The 16,369-nt window shown below is 32.2% G+C and overlaps 1 protein-coding gene across 7 annotated transcripts in view; it reads right to left on the bottom strand.

Moving 5' to 3' along the window:
• Nucleotides 1-16,369, bottom strand: part of LOC111418376 (zonula occludens-like protein polychaetoid) — a 75,795-nt gene that overhangs the window by 33,502 nt on the left and 25,924 nt on the right. For all 7 annotated transcript variants that reach the window (XM_071195731.1, XM_071195732.1, XM_071195736.1 and 4 more), the window contains exons 2-7: nucleotides 2,895-3,058; nucleotides 2,604-2,830; nucleotides 1,943-2,552; nucleotides 1,465-1,889; nucleotides 1,237-1,409; nucleotides 1,010-1,181 (exon numbers count right to left, since the gene is read on the bottom strand). In XM_071195731.1, the coding sequence (XP_071051832.1) occupies nucleotides 1,010-1,181; nucleotides 1,237-1,409; nucleotides 1,465-1,889; nucleotides 1,943-2,552; nucleotides 2,604-2,830; nucleotides 2,895-3,058 (1,771 nt within the window). The remainder of the gene's footprint in view (nucleotides 1-1,009; nucleotides 1,182-1,236; nucleotides 1,410-1,464; nucleotides 1,890-1,942; nucleotides 2,553-2,603; nucleotides 2,831-2,894; nucleotides 3,059-16,369) is intronic.

Raw genomic sequence — 16,369 nt, 5'->3', positions numbered from 1 at the left:
TTAAAACTTGACAAGAAACCTCTTCTGTCAAAAAATCGAAATGATAGGAAGGGCTGCCAACCTCAATTTTATCAAATTTGAAAATAACTATTTTTTAGGGAAATATTATTAATGAAATTGTTTATTAAAATTGAAATTATTATTAAACTAAAAAATTTAAGTAATAATTACGTTAATAAAACCAAAAATCTTGCTAATTTGTTTTAATCTCAACCCAAGATTAATTAAAGCAAGGTTATGTTAGAAAAGAATTTCAAGTCGATAAAAACTATTTACTTACTGAGTTGCAACTAAAAAGGATCGATTCATGAAGAATAAACAATATAAAATACTCAACAATTAGAAAATTAATAATAAGTTAATTAAAACTTGAAAAGAAACCGTTTGTTAAAAAATCGAAATGATAGGAAGGGCAGCCAACCTCAATTTTATCAAATTTGAAAATAACTAATTTTTAGGGAAATATTAATAAAATTATTTGTCAAGTCGATAAAAACTAAGTACTTTGCAGCTAAAAAGGATAGATTCATGAAGAATAAACAACACAAAATACTTAACAATTAGAAAATTAATAATAAATTAATTAAAACTTGACAAAAACCGTTTCTGTCAAAAAATCGAAATGATAGGAAGGGCTACCAACCTCAATTTTATCAAATTTGAAAATAACTAATTTTTAGGGAAATATTAATAAAATTATTTATCAAGTCGATAAAAACTAAGTACTTTGCAGCTAAAAAGGATAGATTCATGAAGAATAAACAATACAAAATACTTAACAATTAGAAAATTAATTAAAACTTGAAGAGAAACCGTTTCTGTCAAAAATCGAAATGATAGGAAGGGCTACCAACCTCAATTTTACAAAATCGAAGTTTCCCAGAACTTTGTTTGGATTATTAATGGTTATTTAAGAAAAATTAAAACATTTTTAAGAAAATCTCTTCCTAGTTATAACTCACCCTATATTTATTAATAAAATATGTTTAAATATCGTTACTTTACTTACGTGGAGAAATAAATTTATCCGGAAAATCCTTCAACAATTTGTCTCTAGCAACATCAGCAATCGGCCCAAACAAAATCACGGGTCTCGTAAAACCCGGATGTTTCAAAACGACGCGTTCGTAAGCCGGGAATTTCGAAACGGTGTCTGAGAACAATATATCATCCCAATGTTCCTACAAAAAACCAATCATTTAAAACAATATCTTCCTTAAGACATTAAAATTTTACTTTTCCTAAACTTTTAGATCGTCTATTTGAACTTCTTCGTCTCCTAAAGAAGTTACCCCGCGATTCATTCGCTGACATTTCCTTTTTAGTGGCGTTAAATTGCGCGGTTGCCAATTCTTCCGCGCGGGATTTATTCGGGACAATTCCTTTTTGTATTTCTTGATTATTAGGACCTAAAACATTAAAAATTATTAAAAATGATTAAAAGAATCAAAAAAAATTGAGTACCGATCCTATAAACTTGCCAACATCCAACAACACCGTTATAAAGCGTATCAATAACATGGAAAATATCACCAGATTTAAACGAAAGTTCCCCTTTCGCGGGATTTTCGTAATGGAAGTGAGTTTTAATGTAAAAGCTATCTCCTTTTTGGGATGCTACGATAGAATCGTATTCTTCTTTACAATATTGCACAATCAATTCGATTCGATCTTGTAAACTAAGTAGAAATAGGACCGCTTCTTCTCGGGTAACCCCCGACATATCCATGTCGTTTACTTTTAAGATTTTATCGCCGGGTTGGAGGCCTTGTAATGAAGCGGGACTTCCGGGTTGAACCGCGGTGACGAAAATTCCAACGAAATTTCCTCCGGTTAATCGAATTCCAACTGAACCTTCTTTATGAAATGTTATAAATCTTGCATCGGGGCTAAAATCAAAATTATATAATACAAAATTAAATTTAATTAAAATTAAAAATACATTGGTTGTTGTTTAGTTTTTAAAATAATTGGATCTTCATCATATAATCTCCCTCGACTATAATAATCTTCAGGGCGTGGTGGGGGTGGTCTCGGAGGTTCATCCCGCCCTTTTGATCTTCCATAACTATTTCGATCAAGTTGATTCAAATTGTCTTGAGATAAAGGTCCCCGAAGGCGCCCTCTAGGTGCTAAATTACTTTTATCTTCATTAAGGGAATTCGGGCCACTTGGAAGATCCATTTTATCATCGAAACCGTTATTTAAATTTGGATTTCGCGTCGGGGGTTGAACATAAAGGTTTTGATTCGAATAACTTTGCCCAGAAGTCAAAAAATCATCACCTGTAGTACTTAAAGATCCTTGAATTTGATGAATCGCATTTTGATTTGACGATAAATCCCGATTAACAGTTATATGAAGTTTATCTTTCGTACCATCGATAATCTTTTTCGCCTCTTTCAACGACATCAAATCGTTGCAATTAGTGTTGTTTAATTTTACGATGAAATCGCCTTCTGATAACATTTGATTCGTGTTTAATAATTGCTCCCGGGCTTTTGCTGAGATTTCTTTTATGAACAATTTGCACCCAAGGACTATTCCAAAATCTTAAATTAAATTAAAATGAATTAGATTTATTTGAATTTGAACCTTTTTACCTTCTTTTTTCGAATTTTTAGTTAAAGTAACTTTCGGCGGTAAAGGATTAATTCCTAAAGCGGCTAATGGAGTCCCCGGGAACGAAGCGCTGTGTGAGTGTTGAACGATTCTTCTTTTAACCACTAAGATCACCGTGTCTCCGGAATCTCTTAAGACTTGAACGGCGGTGGCGTAATCGACGTTTTGTAACGAGATGCCGTTTACAGAAATAATCCGATCGTTTACTCTGGATTAAACGAAAATGTTGGGTGATTACGTAATTAAGGAATTAATTAAAGATGAAAACTTACTGAAGAAGTCTTTCGGCTGGGCCAGAAGCCAAAACGTCGCTAACGGCTATGCTGGGATCCCCCGATGCGAAATGCGGATTATCCCGGCCTCCGGATACTGCGATCCCAAATCCATAACCCGGAACTCTCGTTATTGTTATTTGTTTGTATTCCCATCCTCTTTCCTAAACATCGAAACGAATTTAAATTATTATTAAACTAAAAAATTGAACCAAAATCTTGCTAATTTCAACCCAAAATTAATTAAAGCAAAGATTATTTCAGAAAAGAATTTCAAGTCGATAAAAACTATTTACTTACTGAGTTGCAACTAAAAAGGGATCGATTCGTGAAGAACAAACAATATAAATCACTTAACAATAAGAAAATTAATAATACATTGGTTAAAACTTGAAAAGAAATCGTTTCTGTCAAAAAATTGAAATGAAAGGAAGGGCTACCAACTTGAATTTTATCAAATTTAAAAATAACTATATAACATTTTTAATGAAATTATTTGTTTAAAATTTAAATTGTTACTAAATTAAAAAATTGAAGTAATAATTACGTTAATAAAACCAAAAATCTTGATAATTTATTTTAATCTCAACCCAAGATTAATTAAAGCAAGGTTATGTTGGAAAAGAATTTCAAGTCGATAAAAACTATTTACTTACTAAGTTGCAACTAAAAAGGATTCATGAAGAATAAACAATGTAAAACACTTAACAACTAGAAAATTAATAATAAATTAAATAAAACTTGAAAAGAAACCGTTTCTGTCAAAAAATCGTAATGATAGGAAGGGCTACCAACTTGAATTTATAAAATTTAAAAATAACTATATAATATTTTTAATGAAATTATTTATTTAAAATTTAAATTTTTTCTAAACTAAAAAAATTTAAGTAATAGTTACGTTATTAAAACCAAAAATCTTGATAATTTATTTTAATCTCAACCCAAAATTAATTAAAACAAGGTTATGTTAGAAAAGAATTTCAAGTCGATAAAAACTATTTACTTACTGAGTTGCTACTAAAAAGAATCGATTTATGAAGAACAAACAATATAAAACACTTAACAATTAGAAAATTAATAATAAATTAATTAAAACTTGAAAAGAAACCGTTTCTGTCAAAAAATCGAAATGATAGAAAGGGCTACCAACCTCAATTTTATCAAATTTAGAAATAACTAATTTTTAGAAAAACTAATGAAATTATTTATTTAAAATTTAAATTATTACTAAACTAAAAACTTGCAGTAATAATTACGTTAATAATGATACGAAAGGCTACCAACCCCAATTTTTTTATTTTTAAGCAGTTTTTTGCTTAAAATAGATTATATATAACTTGCAGAAGACCAGATATTGCTAACAAAAGATTATATATAGTTTGTAGAAGACTAGATATTGTTTGCAAGGAATTAGAAACTGTTGCAGAGGATTATACACAGTTCGGAACATGACGGAGACTAGATATTGCTTGGAATAGACTATATACTGCTTCCAGAATACCAAATACTGCTACTACAACATTATATACAGTTTATAGAAGACTAGATATTGGTTCCAGAAAACTAGATACTGTATGCAAAGGATTATACATACTTCGGAGCTTAATTAATACTAGATACTGCTTGAAATAGACTATAAACTGCTTGCAGAAGACCACATATTGCTAACAAAAGATTATATATAGTTTGTAGAAGACTAGATATTGTTTGCAAAGAATTAGAAACTGTTGCAGAGGATTATACACAGTTCAGAGCATGACGGAGACTAGATACTGCTTGAAATAGACTATATATTACTACTACAACATTGCTTACCGTTTATAGAAGACTAGATATTGCTTCCAGAAAACTAGATACTGTATGCAAAGGATTATACATACTTCGGAGCTTAATGAATACTAGATACTGCTTGAAATAGACTATAAACTGCTTGCAGAAGACCAGATATTGCTAACAAAAGATTATATATAGTTTGTAGAAGACTAGATATTGTTTGCAAAGAATTAGAAACTGTTGCAGAGGATTATACACAGTTCAGAGCATGACGGAGACTAGATACTGCTTGAAATAGACTATATATTGCTACTACAACATTGCTTACCGTTTATAGAAGACTAGATATTGCTTCCAGAAAACTAGATACTGTATGCAAAGGATTATACATACTTCGGAGCTTAATGAATACTAGATACTGCTTGAAATAGACTATAAACTGCTTGCAGAAGACCAGATATTGCTAACAGAAGATTATATATAGTTTGTAGAAGACTAGATATTGTTTGCAAGGAATTAGAAACTGTTGCAGAGGATTATACACAGTTCGGAGCATGACGGAGACTAGATACTGCTTGAAATAGACTATATACTGCTACTACAACATTACATACAGTTTATAGAAGACTAGATATAGCTTCCAGAAAACTAGATACTGTATGCAAAGGATTATACATACTTCGGAGCTTAATGAATACTAGATACTACTTGAAATAGACTATATACTGCTTGCAGAAGACCAAATACTGCTTGACAACACTATATACAGTTTATAGAAGACTAGATATTGCTTCCAGAAAACGAGATACTGTATGCAGAGGATTATACATACTTCAGAGCTTAATGAAGACTAGATACTGCTTGAAATAGACTATATACTGCTTGCAGAAGACCACCTATTGCTAACAGAAGATTATATATAGTTTGTAGAAGACTAGATATTGTTTGCAAAGAATTAGAAACTGTTGCAGAGGATTATACACAGTTCGGAGCATGACGGAGACTAGATACTGCTTGAAATAAACTATATACTGCTACTACAACATTATATACAGTTTATAGAAGACTAGATATTGCTTCCAGAAAACTAGATACTGTATGCAAAGGATTATACATACTTCGGGGCTTAATGAATACTAGATACTGCTTGAAGTAGACTATATACTGCTTGCAGAAGACCAAATACTGCTTGACAATACTATATACAGTTTGTAGAAGACTAGACATTGCTTCCAGAAAACAAGATACCGTATGTAGAAGATTATACATACTTCAGAGCTTAATGAAGACTAGTACTGCTTGAAATAGACTATATACTGCTTGCAGAAGACCACATATTGCTAACAGAAGATTATATATAGTTTGTAGAAGACTAGATATTGTTTGCAAAGAATTAGAAACTGTTGCAGAGGATTATACACAGTTCGGAGCATGACGGAGACTAGATACTGCTTGAAATACACTATATACTGCTACTACAACATTACATACAGTTTATAGAAGACTACATATTGCTTCCAGAAAACTCGATACTGTATGCAAAGGATTATACATACTTCGGAGCTTAATGAATACTAGATACTGCTTGAAATAGATTATATACTGCTTGCAGAAGACCAAATACTGCTTGGCAACACTATATATAGTTTGTAGAAGACTAGACATTGCTTCCAGAAAACAAGATACCGTATGCAGAAGATTATACATACTTCAGAGCTTAATGAAGACTAGATATTGCTTGAAATAGACTATATACTGCTTGCAGAAGACCATATATTGCTAACAGAAGATTATATATAGTTTGTAGAAGACTAGATATTGTTTGCAAAGAATTAGAAACTGTTGCAGAGGATTATACACAGTTCGGAGCATGACGGAGACTAGATATTGCTTGAAATAAACTATATACTGCTACTACAACATTATATACAGTTTATAGAAGACTAGATATTGCTTCCAGAAAACTAGATACTGTATGCAAAGGATTATACATACTTCGGGGCTTAATGAATACTAGATACTGCTTGAAATAGACTATATACTGCTTGCAGAAGACCAAATACTGCTTGACAACACTATATACAGTTTGTAGAAGACTAGACATTGCTTCCAGAAAACAAGATACCGTATGCAGAAGATAATACATACTTCAGAGCTTAATGAAGACTAGATACTGCTTGAAATAGACTATATACTGCTTGCAGAAGACCACATATTGCTAACAGAAGATTATATATAGTTTGTAGAAGACTAGATATTGTTTGCAAAGAATTAGAAACTGTTGCAGAGGATTATACACAGTTCGGAGCATGACGGAGACTAGATACTGCTTGAAATAGACTATATATTGCTACTACAACATTACTTACAGTTTATAGAAGACTAGATATTGCTTCCAGAAAACTAGATACTGTATGCAAAGGATTATACATACTTCGGAGCTTAATGAATACTAGATACTGCTTGAAATAGACTATATACTGCTTGCAGAAGACCAAATACTGCTTGACAACACTATATATAGTTTGTAGAAGACTAGACATTGCTTCCAGAACACAAGATACCGTATGCAGAGGATTATACATACTTCAGAGCTTAATGAATACTAGATACTGCTTGAAATACACTATATACTGCTTGCAGAAGACCACATATTGCTAACAGAAGATTATATATAGTTTGTAGAAGACTAGATATTGTTTGCAAAGAATTAGAAACTGTTGCAGAGGATTATACACAGTTCGGAACATGACGGAGACTAGATACTGCTTGAAATAGACTATATACTGCTACTACAAGATTACATACAGTTTATAGAAGACTAGATATTGCTTCCAGAAAACTAGATACTGTATGCAAAGGATTATACATACTTCGGAGCTTAATGAATACTAGATACTGCTTGAAATAGACTATATACTGCTACTACAACATTACATACAGTTTATAGAAGACTACATATTGCTTCCAGAAAACTAGATACTGTATGCAAAGGATTCTACATACTTCGGAGCTTAATGAATACTAGATACTGCTTGAAATAGACTATATACTGCTACTACAAGATTACATACAGTTTATAGAAGACTAGATATAACTTCCAGAAAACTAGATACTGTATGCAAAGGATTATACATACTTCGGAGCTTAATGAATACTAGATACTGCTTGAAATAGACTATATACTGCTTGCAGAAGACCAAATACTGCTTGACAACACTATATATAGTTTGTAGAAGACTAGACATTGCTTCCAGAACACAAGATACCGTATGCAGAGGATTATACATACTTCAGAGCTTAATGAATACTAGATACTGCTTGAAATACACTATATACTGCTTGCAGAAGACCACATATTGCTAACAGAAGATTATATATAGTTTGTAGAAGACTAGATATTGTTTGCAAAGAATTAGAAACTGTTGCAGAGGATTATACACAGTTCGGAACATGACGGAGACTAGATACTGCTTGAAATAGACTATATACTGCTACTACAAGATTACATACAGTTTATAGAAGACTAGATATAACTTCCAGAAAACTAGATACTGTATGCAAAGGATTATACATACTTCGGAGCTTAATGAATACTAGATACTGCTTGAAATAGACTATATACTGCTTGCAGAAGACCAAATACTGCTTGACAACACTATATACAGTTTGTAGAAGACTAGACATTGCTTCTAGAAAACAAGATACCGTATGCAGAAGATTATACATACTTCAGAGCTTAATGAAGACTAGATACTGCTTGAAATACACTATATACTGCTTGCAGAAGACCAAATACTGCTTGACAACACTATATACAGTTTGTAGAAGACTAGACATTGCTTCTAGAAAACAAGATACCGTATGCAGAAGATTATACATACTTCAGAGCTTAATGAATACTAGATACTGCTTGAAATAGACTATATACTGCTTGCAGAAGACCAAATACTGCTTGACAACACTATATACAGTTTGTAGAAGACTAGACATTGCTTCCAGAAAACAAGATACCGTATGCAGACGATTATACATACTTCAGAGGTTAATGAAGACTAGATACTGCTTGAAATAGACTATATACTGCTTGCAGAAGACCACATATTGCTAACAGAAGATTATATATAGTTTGTAGAAGACTAGATATTGTTTGCAAAGAATTAGAAACTGTTGCAGAGGATTATACACAGTTCGGAGCATGACGGAGACTAGATACTGCTTGAAATAGACTATATATTGCTACTACAACATTACATACAGTTTATAGAAGACTAGATATTGCTTCCAGAAAACTAGATACTGTATGCAAAGGATTATACATACTTCGGAGCTTAATGAATACTAGATACTGCTTGAAATAGACTATATACTGCTACTACAACATTACATACAGTTTATAGAAGACTACATATTGCTTCCAGAAAACTAGATACTGTATGCAAAGGATTCTACATACTTCGGAGCTTAATGAATACTAGATACTGCTTGAAATAGACTATACACTGCTTGCAGAAGACCAAATACTGCTTGACAACACTATATACAGTTTGTAGAAGACTAGACATTGCTTCCAGAAAATAAGATACCGTATGCAGAAGATTATACATACTTCAGAGGTTAATGAAGACTAGATACTGCTTGAAATAGACTATATACTGCTTGCAGAAGACCACATATTGCTAACAGAAGATTATATATAGTTTGTAGAAGACTAGATATTGTTTGTAAAGAATTAGAAACTGTTGCAGAGGATTATACACAGTTCGGAGCATGACGGAGACTAGATACTGCTTGAAATAAACTATATACTGCTACTACAACATTATATACAGTTTATAGAAGACTAGATATTGCTTCCAGAAAACTAGATACTGTATGCAAAGGATTATACATACTTCGGGGCTTAATGAATACTAGATACAGCTTGAAATAGACTATATACTGCTTGCAGAAGACCAAATACTGCTTGATAACACTATATACAGTTTGTAGAAGACTAGACATTGCTTCTAGAAAACAAGATACCGTATGCAGAAGATTATACATACTTCAGAGCTTAATGAAGACTAGATATTGCTTGAAATAGACTATATACTGCTTGCAGAAGACCACATATTGCTAACAGAAGATTATATATAGTTTGTAGAAGACTAGATATTGTTTGCAAAGAATTAGAAACTGTTGCAGAGGATTATACACAGTTCGGAGCATGACGGAGACTAGATATTGCTTGAAATAAACTATATACTGCTACTACAACATTATATACAGTTTATAGAAGACTAGATATTGCTTCCAGAAAACTAGATACTGTATGCAAAGGATTATACATACTTCGGGGCTTAATGAATACTAGATACTGCTTGAAATAGACTATATACTGCTTGCAGAAGACCAAATACTGCTTGACAATACTATATACAGTTTGTAGAAGACTAGCCATTGCTTCCAGAAAACAAGATACCGTATGCAGAGGATTATACATACTTCAGAGCTTAATGAAGACTAGATACTGCTTGAAATAGACTACATACTGCTTGCAGAAGACCACATATTGCTAACAGAAGATTATATATAGTTTGTAGAAGACTAGGCATTGCTTCTAGAAAACAAGATACCGTATGCAGAAGATTATACATACTTCAGAGCTTAATGAAGACTAGATACTGCTTGAAATAGACTATATATCGCTACTACAACATTACATACAGTTTATAGAAGACTAGATATTGCTTCCAGAAAACTAGATACTGTATGCAAAGGATTATACATACTTCGGAGCTTAATGAATACTAGATACTGCTTGAAATAGACTATATACTGCTTGCAGAAGACCAAATACTGCTTGACAATACTATATACAGTTTGTTGAAGACTAGACATTGCTTCCAGAAAACAAAATACCGTATGCAGAAGATTATACATACTTCAGAGCTTAATGAAGACTAGATACTGCTTGAAATAGACTATATACTGCTTGCAGAAGACCACATATTGCTAACAGAAGATTATATATAGTTTGTAGAAGACTAGATATTGTTTGTAAAGAATTAGAAACTGTTGCAGAGGATTATACACAGTTCGGAGCATGACGGAGACTAGATACTGCTTGAAATAAACTATATACTGCTACTACAACATTATATACAGTTTATAGAAGACTAGATATTGCTTCCAGAAAACTAGATACTGTATGCAAAGGATTATACATACTTCGGAGCTTAATGAATACTAGATACTGCTTGAAATAGACTATATACTGCTTGCAGAAGACCAAATACTGCTTGACAACACTATATACAGTTTGTAGAAGACTAGACATTGCTTCCAGAAAACAAGATACCGTATGCAGAAGATTATACATACTTCAGAGCTTAATGAAGACTAGATACTGCTTGAAATAAACTATATATCGCTACTACAACATTACATATAGTTTATAGAAGACTACATATTGCTTCCAGAAAACTAGATACTGTATGCAAAGGATTATACATACTTCGGAGCTTAATGAATACTAGATACTGCTTGAAATAGATTATATACTGCTTGCAGAAGACCAAATACTGCTTGACAACATTATATACAATTTGTAGAAGACTAGACATTGCTTCCAGAAAACAAGATACCGTATTTAAAGGATTATACACACTTGATTTAAACTAGATAATGCTTGATTCTCGATACAATTTAATAAATGATACGAATTTTCACACTACATTGATCAATACACAGCAAAATCCCAATGTACAAAATGCTTAGGGTCACAAAATGTACATCTCAACTTCCAACAAAGTGCCACTCAAGTACAAAAATAGGGCCAAATCAAGTAGTATAAGAATGAGACTTCTTATACGTCATGCTAAAGTAACCAACCTAAATCTGGGGGGAAAAAAATTAGGTTGGTACATGAAAAGTAACTTTTTAAAAATCACCAGATTCTAGTTACTCTACAATTTCTTACTCATGATCACATTGATAATCTCACATATACAAGTGGCGCTACTTTATTTAAATTTTTTCTAGTTACTTTTTAAAAACATTATTTATTGAAACAATACCAATCCTTAATTGAATTGGATTAAAGGCTAAAAATTCAAATTTATTTGTGATTCCAAAAATTATCAATAAAATCTTAGCAAATTTTGAGATTCACGATTGGAAAAAAAAATTATTCTGATTTACAAATGGAAAGGCAGGTGTTTAGCCTTTAACCAAGGTCATCGTCGAAGGTACTTTTAAGAAAGAGAGTTTCATCCTTCTTCCCGGGTAGGGAGTCGTCTTTGGCACTTTGCCTTAGTAGCGATTGCCTTAGCAGGACCAGTTCCTGCGCGACGACGAACTGCCAGCAGTCGAATTCCGACCTCTCCCAACCCGATTTTGTTGCTGGCTTTTCTCTCTGCAAGACAGCATTACTCTTCTCTCTTTTTGTTATTGTCGTTGTCGTCGTCTCTTCGCGTCCCGCCCGCGGGCGTCCAATTAAAAGAGTAGTGTCTCTTCTCTAGTGACCCGCTTGGCACACTTGGAGATGGAGACGCGTTTCGACGTTGCACATTTAACGAGACGGGGACGGAAATAAACTTTCATATCGCAGCAAAGACTCTTTTTCATTTTAGATTTTATATTTCAAATTTATCTCATTACACCGCGGGGAAAGAAAAAGTACACCAATTTAGATTGCTACGTATTATAGCTTGTGAGAGAAATGCATAATTTAAAATGTTCTAGTTGGGTGATTACAAAAGCGTTTATATTTCCTTTTTAAGTTATGGTATTGTAGGGGATCTCATGGGAAAGAAATCTCTTTTCTCTTACATTTTGAATTTTTTCTATAATTTGTTAAAGTTTTTTTTTATTTATGGAATAAGAGTGAAGTTGGGTTATTGAGAATAGTAGAAAACAATTTCTAAATATAAACTATAGGTTGATGCTATTTGTATATCGTAATGGCAAGAGTTGTCCACACGCCAAACGGTTGATTTACGAGGACCCAAAAGGTCCCCTTAAATTAGTCACCCCTCCACGAAAAGAATCGAAAAAAACTCAAGGTTAATCCGACTTTGAGACCATTCAGAGATTCACTCTTTAAAAAATTCACTCTTAAAAATTCTGTCTTTGTATTTTAGCTATTGTATATGACGCATATATATTTTTGGCAATTTATTAATAAATTGTATCGTAAAAATTTAAATCTTAAACAAGTTGGGATAAAGCTAATATATAATAAAATATACAGGTTGTTTCATGTAAAAAAAAATTACTTACTTGCCGTTACGCCTAAATGCAACACCCTGTATACAGGAAAATAATTGTACGTTATAGAAAGTGGTTTGGTATAAAACTTTTTATCTTTCTCAAACGATTTAGTAACTATCGATCGCCTGGATGTTAATAACTTATCCTTATATACACAGGGTGTTTCTAAAAGTCGGTAAAGGTTAAGATATGAACTTTCAAAATATTTTTAATATGGTTTGTCGTAAATTTGGCAAATAATGTTATCATAAGAAATCGTTTAAAATCTGTTTTAAAAATAAGGTGTTCGCAAAGTTTATTCTTTAAAACTTTTTCATTATGTCGTTGCTTTACTTACAATTTGTTTTCATAGGCACCTACGATTAATGAAAACATTTCAAAATCGAGGTTGTATCATTTTGAGATTAACTCGTCTAATCAAAAATATCTAAGAGTACAAATAATTTTAGAATGAAATGGGTTTTTAGAATCAGTTGGAAAATGTAAGGTTTTACATAATAAAAAAGTTTTGAGGAAATATTCTTTGTGAACACCTGTATAGCATTGATCTCGTGGTTGCATATTTTCAAAAACGATTTTTTATAATGATATTGTATTAATTTCCAAATTTAATTTTTCTACGACAAACCATATTGAAAATATTTAAACATTTCTTAATTTTGAAGGCTCATATCTTAACCTTTTATGGGTTTAGACTAAAAACTTTTATAAGAATCGTCATCGTTTTAACTCAAGTATTTGTAATTAAAATTACAGCACGACTTACAGAGACAGCCTGTATATTCTTGAAAATGGTATACTTTTCTTTTGTATCAATATTGTATCAATGTAGCATGTTTTTTTTGTATAGTATTCATATATTGGTATATAAATTATTAAAAATTGTATACCTTTGTGTCTGCAGTGTGTCCCCGTAAGGTATAATCAAAGTACCAAAGTTAACGCAAGAAGTTTGTTAACCGTTGCAGGTAAAGTGGTCTTTCTGAGCAATGTACAACAAAACTTGATTAAGATAAAATGTTTGTTATGTTAAATTATAGCGATATGCCGAATTTTATTTGAATTCAAAAATTTATCGTCAATTATACCTTACGGGGACACAATCCGGGGACACACTGTATATGGCATCGATATAGCGCCTCGCTCGCAAGCGACCTCGACTTAATTAATATACAGGGTCGCTTATATCTATGGAAACGGCCAATTATCTCTTAAAATAAGATAGTTAGCGAAAAATGTTAAGATACAAAAGTCTTAGTGTAAATTAATAATAAATTAAGTATACAGGGTCAGTCAAAAAATTAGGACGAAACAAAGTTACGGTTTCTTTAATGTATATTATTCCATATTTCAGTTCATCTAGTAATTCATACACCTAAACGTAACCGTTTTCCAGATATCGAGCTTTTAAAAATTTACGAATTTAATTATTTACATTATCTTTTTTTTATTTTTTTTTATATAACTATATTTGTATTTTTGATATGTGTTATGTCTCTGCTTTCAAACTTTCGAAGGTAGGTACCTTAAGGAATTATGAACATAATCGACAGAAATATGTTTGTGTAATTTATAAGAGCGATTGTCAAAGTTGAATATTTCGAAAACGATTAAGTTTAGGTTTACGATGTGTTACATGAATTTTGTTTAGAATTTCGAGATGAATCGAAATGGAATAATATACAGGTGTTCCATTAAAGAAAACATAACTTGGTTTCGTCAAAACTTTTTGACTGACCCTGTATACTTAATTTGTGTTTATTGTAATAGATTTTGAAAAAACGCTAAAACTTTTGTATCTTGCCATTTTTTGACGATTTTTATAACCCAAATTTTTATAAAATTAACTCCATAACGCTTTGCATTAGAACTTTTTAATACGTCTACATTTTTCTATTTAAAAACTTGATTTAAACTCATAACGTATACCAAATTTGATTTTTCTAGCTTAATATATTACAAAGATATTCAATGTTTTAAAAATTTAAGAGTCAACTTTGAAGGCCTATAACTCCTCAGGGATACAACTTAGTATAGAGATAAGTTACGTTAAATCATCTTAATTTATTGTCCTCTACATGTCCCTGCTCTGTGTCGATTCTTATGTGAATCATTCTGTATACCATACTGTATAAACCATTGAAAATGGTATAACTTTGTATCAAAATGGCACCAACGTAGTGTCTCGGCCGCAAGCGACCTCGGCTTAATTAATATAACATATTTTCTTGAAAATTGTATAGTTTAGTATCAATATGGTATCAATGTAATGCCTCGCCCGCAAGTAACCTCACGTCTGTGAAGTTAGCACCTCATTTTTTTAACACTTCAAATTTCTCTTGAGTTCCCATTGCACCCCATTGAGTTCTATAGTTCTCTACCATTTTTATTAAAAGTTTCGCAAAAATAGGCAAAAACATCGATATCGACTTTTTGGGGTGCTAAGTTCACAAAACGAGATCACAAAATTTGCAATAACTATTAAACGAATGCACGTATCTAAAAACTTTATTAAAATATCTTTTAGAACTCGTGAGGTGCTATTCAGAACTCCTGCCAGAATTGGCACAGTTTCTTAAATATTAGTTTTACGGCTTCGGGCCTTAATCATTTTCGTTAGAACTCGTGAGGTGCTACCCAGAACTCCTATTTCTTAAATGTTTCGGTTTATTTTCATCTAACATTGACAATCTAAATATTAACATTTAAGAAATACTAGTTCTGGGTAGCACCTCACGAGTTCTAACAAAAATGATTAAGGCCCGAAGCCGTAAAACTAATATTTAAGAAACTGTGTCAATTTCAAGTGTTCACATTGAGATTTCGTAAATGTCCCGGAGGGGTGAAAATTTTGAAAAATTCCGGGAGTTCTGATAAGAGTTCTAGGTAGCACCTCACGAGTTCTAACGAAAATGATTAAGGCCCGAAGCCGTAAAACTAATATTTAAGAAACTGTGCGCGATTTTAAGTGTTCACATTGAGATTTCGTAAATGTCCCGGAGGGGTGAAAATTTTGAAAAGTTTCGGGAGTTCTGATAGAAGTTCTGGGTAGCACCACACGAGTTCTAACGGAAATGATTAAGGCTCGAAGCCGTAAAACTAATATTTAAGAAACTGTGTCAATTTCAAGTGTTCACATTGAGATTTCGTAAATGTCTCGGAGGGGTGAAAATTTTGAAAAGTTCTGGGAGTTCTGATAGGAGTTCTGGGTAACACCTGACGAGTTCTAACGAAAATGATTAAGGCTCGAAGCCGTAAAACTAATATTTAAGAAACTGTGCGCGATTTCAAGTGTTCACATTGAGATTTCATGAATATCCCGGAGGGGTGAAAATTTTGAAAAGTTCCGGGAGTTCTGATAGGAGTTCTGGGTAGCACCTCACGAGTTCTAACGAAAATGATTAAGGCTCGAAGCCGTAAAACTAATATTTAAGAAACTGTGCGCG

The sequence above is a fragment of the Onthophagus taurus genome, chromosome 5, assembly GCF_036711975.1.
Source record: "Onthophagus taurus isolate NC chromosome 5, IU_Otau_3.0, whole genome shotgun sequence".
NCBI lineage: Eukaryota > Metazoa > Arthropoda > Insecta > Coleoptera > Scarabaeidae > Onthophagus > Onthophagus taurus.
This window is presented reverse-complemented; position numbering and strand designations above follow the sequence as displayed.